This window comes from Anabrus simplex, chromosome 6, assembly GCF_040414725.1.
Source record: "Anabrus simplex isolate iqAnaSimp1 chromosome 6, ASM4041472v1, whole genome shotgun sequence".
In the NCBI taxonomy this organism is placed as follows: Eukaryota; Metazoa; Arthropoda; class Insecta; order Orthoptera; family Tettigoniidae; genus Anabrus; species Anabrus simplex.
Genome location: NC_090270.1, coordinates 187,994,457 through 188,003,171, shown reverse-complemented (window position 1 = coordinate 188,003,171; position 8,715 = coordinate 187,994,457). Strand labels below are relative to the sequence as shown.

General features: G+C 39.1%; 1 protein-coding gene across 1 annotated transcript in view; it reads left to right on the top strand.

The window, feature by feature from the left end:
* The first annotated feature begins 300 nt into the window (after positions 1 to 300).
* LOC136876286 (chloride intracellular channel exl-1) overlaps positions 301 to 8,715 on the top strand; it is a 43,224-nt gene continuing 34,809 nt past the window's right edge. Inside the window, exons 1-2 of the mRNA XM_067150105.2 lie at positions 301 to 998; positions 1,507 to 1,706. Of these exons, the coding sequence (XP_067006206.2) occupies positions 658 to 998; positions 1,507 to 1,706 (541 nt within the window). The 5' untranslated portion in view covers positions 301 to 657. The remainder of the gene's footprint in view (positions 999 to 1,506; positions 1,707 to 8,715) is intronic.

The following is an 8,715-nucleotide window of genomic DNA, read 5'->3' as shown; positions in this document are numbered from 1 at the left end:
CGTGATCCCTGTTATTGTTTATAAAACTGCGCTGATAGCAAGTTGTGGAGCACAAGGTCGCTCTTATTGTACTAGTATAACCTATTCTTAAACTATTTCATTTCATTTGGATTACGCTTTTTCACAACTTCTTTCGTCGCAGGATTTGCCGGAAACGCGCCATAGTATTTTGTTCTTCCGGTTTAATTGAATTCTGTTCAAGATATTTTGTGATTTCAGGCTCCAAGCCTGAACACAACTGAGAATTGACAGGTAAGCTGATACTATTTTAATGCTCAGGCAGAGTTGTCATCGATGCTTCCGTCTGTATAAAGTTCGATCTGATCTATGCCAAAGCTAATGCTGCGTCTCATGATACTGATGAGATTTTTTTTTTCTTTCTTTCTGAAGATGGTTATTTTTAGTGATTCCTCTTTTGTTTGTTTTGCTTAAAAATAGAAAGTTGCGACATCTATTGCAAAACTTGCCATCAGGCTTGGGCAGATCTGCTGTAGGACTCGCCCACTTTTTAAATGTGCTCCCTTCAATGTTTTAGTTTTTGCGACATCTGAGATTTAGAATACGTGCATCTTGGCACAAATTATTTTAAAAACAAAATAGGGACAGAAGACGTACCTTTCTTCCGTAAAATCGAGTCTTACATAGCTGGGTAACATAATGACTGAGCAAAAGAATGTGACTCTGTTTGTGAAGGCAGGCAGAGATGGTTGTTGTTTGGGAGCATGTCCTCAAAGTCAGCGTGTGCTTATGCTTGCCGAGTTAAAGGTAGCTGCTGGCATATTGTCACACTTTGAAAAAGTGCCTGTAAACGTTGCTCGCCCTCCAGAAGTTTTTAAAAGTTTGGGTTTACGACTACGTGTACCAGCTTTGTACCTGGGTTGTGAAGATGAAGAACCAATTGATGTTGCAGATGATATTGTTGCTATGTTAGAATCCTGTTATCCTGGAGGAGTTTCACCTCTCAGCGAAGAAGTTTCCGATGCAGAACTTGCTACAAGGTATGTGTGTGTAAATGACTGTTTTCATTCATAAATTAGCAATGAATGTCTTTCTTTCGTTAAAAGGTGAAGAACATTAATTAGGGAGTTCTACCGTAAAGTACAATTTTATATGAGTAGGAAGCTGTGCAATTATTTCTAGTGCAAAGAGACTCCTAGCAAGTTGTCTTTCTCAAGCTACATGCTCACACTTTCCCACACACACAGATCTTGATAACTACTGTACATATTTGTTAATGATAAATAGTTATATTACAGCTCAGTACACTAAATAAGAACACTTTGTATGCACACCTCATTATAGTTTCCTAATCATAACACCGCAAGGACACATTGTTGCATGCTTACATTCTTTACTTGCTGTATTTGTGCATATTGACGGACATCCTCATTCTCGACTCCATTTAGCAGCATGATCGCTTGAGAATAATAGTGCTCTATTTATAGGAAATGAACCTCATTTTAGTTAATTTTTGTAATGGTAATTTATATATCCTTCTTTCTTTAGGGATTTCTTCTCTCGGTTCTGTTTTTTTATACGTGATGTATCAAAAGATCCTGGACAACTTGAGGCAGAATTACGTCGCATTGATGAATATTTGTCCTCATCGGGTTCTGGATTTCTGTGCGGTAATAAGCCATCTCTCTTGGACTGTGAAGTTCTTCCTAAATTACATCAAGTACGCGTGGCTGCTGCAGGTATTAAAGGTAAGTTACATTGCTGCATCCAGAAGTAATAGGTATTGTGACTTATTATATATTTAGCGGCACACCCTGGCTTTGCATGGGAGCAATTTGGAATTTATGGTGATCGGCGTTGTAAGAGTTCCTTGTTTTTCCTCCTGATGTATGAATGTATCACAGCATTTTTCAAAGGCCGTTCTGGCCACCTGCTTGTTAGCTTGCTTCTTTCTCTTCATACAATATTTAAACTATTCCTGAGCTTCCTGTGAAACAACAATAAGCCCAAGCTAACATGCAAATTACATACTGTAGAGGGTTTTTTCCATCTCAATAATTATTGAGGTGAATAAACAATTTTGATTAGGGATGAATTAATCTAAAAATATGGTTTGTAATTTGAAGGTTGATTTTTATACAGCAAAATATAACACACAAAAATTGTTGTCTTCACTAAAATTGCCCCTGTTTGGCTTCCTTTTCTCATACACTAAGTTAATATTTCTTTGTACACCTAAGCCTTTCTGGATTTAAATGTTCTCGATACAAAGGTAGATTAGTGGGTTCGAACCCTACTGTGTTTCTGTTGTTTCTCATTTTCACACCAGGCAAATGCTGGGCTGTACCTCATTTAAGGCTACGGACGCTTCCTTCCCACTCCTAGCCCTTTGCTGTCCATCGTCGCCATAAAACCTATCTGTGTTGGTGCGACGTAAAAGCAAATTCTTGAAGGAAAAAAAAAGGAAAATTGTAGGCTATAGTCCACCCTGTCAGGATATTTGAGTCGCTCTGTTGATATGTAAAGTAACATATGAGAATGAGCCTAATTAATCATACACTGTTTAAAGGAGCATAATAAAATTATGTATCTCCTTGCTGTAAAATGCCAAATAAACCATCTTACTTTTAGGTTATGGTGTTAAGTTACTTGTGTCACAGCTATTTTCACACAATCGTGAAGTGTGAGGTTCAAAATGAGCAGAAGTAAGTTATAAATGAAAAGACAGAGGAAACAGTATTATGTAATAAAATAACTCATTGTAAAATATTGGTGAATATCTCTGCTCTCCGTCTCAGTAACAAAAATAGTTTATATTTTCATTTTGAACACTTTCTAAATGAAAATATGTCAGGTGTTCACAAATAATTTTATTAAACACTGGAACACAACAAATAACAAATACATTCTTTAAGAAGCAATCGCTAAATTTCAGTCAAAAATTTAAATGACCTTATGTCTTGACATTCAGCAGTCGCCTACTGACAAAACTAACACTCTGCAGCGATGAAACATGCGAGCTAGCCCAAGTCAACTCACTACATTATTATACCCATTATGGTTCAATCTTGTCAAAACTAGTTGTGACGCATTGGAAAGACACTGGATTCTAGCCATATGATTGATGTTCCAGAAGGTTTGGGAACATTTCCAAATTAGGAGGCGATTGAGCTTTCCAGAGACCAGGAGGGCTATATATGTGAGAGCTTGTCGAAAGAGTTGTTAGAGGAACCTCTGCTAATTGGTGGAGGGTTTATGCAATAATAAAGTTATGTGTTTTACATCCCACTAACTACTTTCATGGTCTTCAGAGACAATGTGGTGCCAGAATTTTTTTCCTGCAGGAGTTATTTTATGTGCTGATTAAATTACCAACATAAAGCTGGCGGATTTGAGTCCTTTCAAAAAAATTTTACATTTACATTTGTGGAGTTCCAGACGTCTATTATAACACTCCATGTTAGTAGCTTATTTTTAAGTGCTGCAACTAGTACCTTATATGATTAATTCACACTAATAAATGTGAACTAAACAGCAACAGTTCAACAGTTGTAAACTGCAGGGCAGTACTCCTTGCAAGACGACTATTAACACTGTTCCAATTACACTCTTGATAACTGCTTCCATCGGTGACTCATAGCAATCCTCAGTCCACAGAAGCACATACACAGTACTTTAAGGCAGTACACAGTCTTCTGTCCTGTACATCGTCTTCAGTCCAGCTACTCACTCAACACTCAGATGCAACAACTACCACAACTCCTCATTCAAACCTCGGTGGGACACTAGCGACAGCCAACACCTCTATCACCCTCAACCCAGCCACCGAACTCCAACACCCTGAGTCTCACACTGACTCCAACACCAAGTCCTACAGTGTCTCTAACACTACGGAGTACAACACTCTCCAACTGTCCGCGGCTAGCTTCTCATTTTATAGCTTGGGTGATGAGTACCAGAATATTCGCGATGTGGCTAGAGACGCATCTCCCAGAAACTTGCAGGTAAACTGCCGACAAGAACAATACATGGAAAGGCTGGCTGGGAGATCCGCGGTTGTCTGACTCACTAACCCCTTCCAGGAAGTATCAAAAGGAACTACCACAGGGCTGGCACGTAACAGTATTAATGTCAAAACATATAGACAGACAGACATGCCAAGTCTCCCGATTTGAGCGAGAGACTCCCGATTTTTCATCGTTCCTCCCGATCTCCCGATCGCTGGGTCCGATCTCCCGATCGCTGGGTCCGATCTCCCGATTTTCAGAGCAATATCCGTAATTTTCGTATTATTTTAAACTCCCGCAGATTTCCTCATTCTATCGATATATGGCTGAGTATGGCTGGTCAATAGTAGTTCTAATAATGATACCAGATGGCAGTACGGGGCACGGTGGCCAGTCATGTGCTCCTCTTTGGTCTATAATACAGTCATTCTCTTTGCAAGCGAGTCAAGCGAGTAACATTCTCTTTGGAGTAACCTAACCTCAGAAGTAGCACACCATAGTCATTCTACCCGGGGCAAGAACTGCAGAAGTGCTCGTGTTGTGCCTTAATATTTGTTTTTGCTAAAATGTCAAAAAAGAAATATGATACAGTGTTTAAAAGTGCTTATAGGGAAGAGTTTCCATGTTTGAGTGAATCCAGAAAGGAACCAACGTTCACATTCTGTACTACATGTAGGTCTGACTTTTCAGTTGCACATGGCAGGAAATGCGATATACTCGAGCATATGCAAACAAAAAAACATAAGGAGAGTGTCCAGTGTGTAGAAAGAAACCAGAAACTGAACTTTTCATGTAAAAACCAAGATGTAAATCCTGTGACGAATGCCGAGGCGTTATTTATAGTAGAACATAACCTGCCTGTAAATTGTGCCGACCACGCAGGGCCTTTGTTTCGCAAAATGTTTCCCGATTCGGAAATCACTAAACGATATGGGTGTGCTAGAACGACAACAGTGGCTATCATTACAGAAATGTGCATGGAAGAAAGGAAGAAAATTGTATTACATTTGCAGGTGAATGCATTTTCTGTTGTTACTGATGGTAACAATAAAAGCGACTTGAAAATATACCCCATTGTTGTGACATTTTTAGGCCTGAACTCAATGAAATTCAAAGTTGTCTACTCTCTGTGCCTAATTTAGAAGGGGATGCTACTGGAGCTAACATTGCCAATCTTTTGCTCTCAACCTTTCGGGAATTCTGCATTCCATTAAAAAACTGCCTAGCTCTTGGTGCTGATAATGCTCCAGTAATGGTAGGATTAAAGAATGGTGTGGCAGGAAGTTTGAAGCGGGAAAATAGTAACATAATCATCGTAGGCTGCTCTTGTCACCTAATTAATCTTGCTGCAGAGAAGGGTGCGGCGTGCTTGCTCGTAAATGTAGATGAAAGTATAATTGATATATTTTATTATCTGGAAAGGAGTGCAAAGAGGGAAGAAAAGTTCAGAGAATTTCAGACTTTCCACAACACAGAGATCAGGAAAATTCTGAAGCATGTGCCTACTCGATGGTTATCACTAAGAAGGTGTTTAGATAGGATTTTGCTTCAGTGGGACCCTTTGGTTACATTATTCAGGAGTGAAATTGTGAGTAAGGATTCTCAAATGGGAACTTTGAAGACTTACAAAATTCCTAAGCACAGTTTAAGTGCAGATGTGTTTTGTTGGTCTGAAAATGTTAAGGATTGTAATAACATTTCACCTCACTCCTCAGTTAAAAGGAAAACCCAGTCATCAGTTTCACGAAAAGAAATGAAACTACTTATGACACTAAGAGCCAGGCATTGTCACGTGAAGAACGACTTTTCATGTTCCTTTCATCAAATTTACATAAATCATTCTGCCTTTTTCTCTCAAGTTTTATGGATATCTTTGAGAATCCAAACGTAGCTCTTCAGTCAAGTATGCCGCACATCCACTTATTGAGATCAGTTTTGGAGGAACTATTGAATAATGTGATGGCAAGGTTTGTCAAACCAGACGTTATTAAAAGATCCTCCTCTCTACTTGATGTAGATTATCATACTCCAGTAAATCAAAAGGATGATTGTGATCTGATGATAGGGAACTCTGTGTTTGTTTTAGTGAACACCTTGAAGAGTGAGGAAAAGTGCATATTCTTTAAGTTTGTTAGAAAGTGTTTCTCTTCATCGTGTGACTACATGGTACACAAATTTCCATTCAAAGATGTTTTAATTAATGCAGAAGTTGCAAATATTTCTGCTATACGGTAAGTATTGCATCATTTTCTAGCCTTAGATTTTTCATTAACAAGTGTCCGAACATTTTGACTAGTGAAACGGAACATTTGGATAAAAAAAAACTGACATTCTGCACTCCCAGTTCTGTAACTTTCAGCTTGAAGAAACAGACCTGGCAAAAGGAAGAATTGATGTTCAATGGGCATTGGTAGGTCAGATGAAATCAGCTGAAGGTGTACTTAAATATGACAGACTCTCTAAGGTGATGCTTGCTATTTTATCAATTCCACATAGCAATGCAGAATGTGAAAGGATTTTTAGCAGAGTCACAAAGATAAAAAACACAGTTCAGATCCTTGCTGTTTGAACAAACTTTGGAGAAACTTTTACCTTGAAATCAGTTCAGCAAGGCAAGTGCTTTGAGCAAAAATTTAGTTCCGAGTTTCTGAAGAGGGCTAAGTCAGCTACTGGTGTGTTGAACAACAATTAGTCGTAATGTGATCACCATGTTGAAGGATGAGAAGTCACTTGTTCCTACAGTTCAGGTATGTCCAGTATTTAGTACTCACATGTAAATGATGAAAAATAGATATATATGGGCAAATAGAATTGTTAATGTATTGAATTATAATGAATTTGTACATGTTCTGCCATCAGTGATGTGTCGTAACACGTCACGATTCGCTGCGAAATTTCTCCTGATTTTTCACTTTTGAAAGTTGGCATGTCTGCAGAGAGACAGGAACAAGAAAAGGAACACTTAATAGGATTGATACAATAGTAAGTCAGTCTAGAAAGAGGAAGCAACAGAAAGAAGAGACAAGGACAAACATGGAAACACAAAAGGATTTAACAGATTATGATTGCTATCTTTGCTCACAGGTCCATAGAAGAGGAGGAATTTATTGTACTTTGTGTGAAGGACATGTCAGATCAGAAGGAATCCTGGTACCTTATGTATGTGGTACTACCTGCAACTGTCTGGCTGAGGGTCAGGCGACCAGTACCAACTCTGACAAACTATGAGAGAACCAACAGCTAAGGGCGGGGGAGTTCTTCCTTAGGAGGCATGATGAAGCCTTTGTGTAGGAAATGACACATAAATTCATCAAAGTATTGCTGCCTTGTAGATGTGGCAGGGGACTGCCAAAGGCTAAGGGAGATTACCCTGACAGAAAACACTCTCTAGCGTTAGGCCTAGCAAACCAGCAAGGAGAGTAATTGCATTCACTTTCAAAAGTAAAAAGAGCCTTGGAAATTCTAAATGAATGTGACAACAGCAATGAGGACTTATGAACAACATTTAAACTACAGTACCTGAACTGAAATAAGGTGGTTGATGAGGTGAGGGTAAAATGGAGAGGAAACCTATTTTTGCGGGCATGGCTGAATTCAAGTAAGGAGAGGGGATAACTTTGCTATAGAACACTGGGTGGCCAACTTTAAAAAAAAAAATTATATTTGTTTGTGGCATCGACCTCTGTAGATCTTTTGCCACTACTTGCACCATATGATATGAACCTGCGTGTAATTGTAATTGCGGAAATGTAGTGTGTTGAATGTGAGGAGAGGAACGTTAAGGACGACACAAACACCCAGTCCCCAGACCAGGGATATTAGTCATTTACAATTAAAAATCCCTGACCTGGCCGGGAATCGAACCCGGGGGCGCTGGGTGATAGGCGGACGCGTTGCCCCCTACACCGCGGGGCCAGACGGGTGGCCAACTTACTTTGGAAATCACTGTTGCTTGTAGACTAATGATGAAGACCTAAAGAAGAAAAAGGAACATTTAAGGCTGGTATAGTAAAATTGATGTGTATTATTTTGAGATTAAATTATTTATAGAAAAATAATTTCTGCCTTTTTACTTTGTAAAAGAAACATTCATTTGTTATCAGACACTTGGACAATCAGTCCATCGAATTATATGTATATAGATCATTAATATTCTCTGCAAATAACCTCGGCCTTTGTGGGTAGGGTTAATCTCTTCAATGGCATGCCCTAGAAATTCTCGGGTGGCACATGCTTACCCATAACGTCACCGCCCAAGAAATTCTCGTTTAGCTGCAGTGTTCAATTCACGATCGCCCAATATTTCTCGGGTACTACTGTAATCTCTTTGGAAAATGTTTTCCAGCATTCTCAACAGATGGCCGGAGGATTTCCAGCCGTATTCATAAAGTCTCTTGCCTAAAATATGTCTTATGTTCTCTACTGTACATATGCAATCTCTGGCCAACTGACGAGGTCAACAGAAATGGCGAGCGCGAAGCAGAAGAGATGTTTGTTTGAAGACAAAATAAGGAACTACATCGAAGATGAATCTCTAAGTGACATTAGAATTTCTGCGAATAGTAATTCTTCAGATGATGACCTTAGTATTTCTAGTGAAAGTGAAGAGGATATTACGTCCAAATCTAAGGTGATGGTGGGAGATGTTGAACATACATTCGTATGGAAAAAGTGTATGCCTGTGGGGATAATGTGCAACCTAATATTCCATTTACGGGAAATCCTGGTGTTAGGGTTGGATTATTACCAG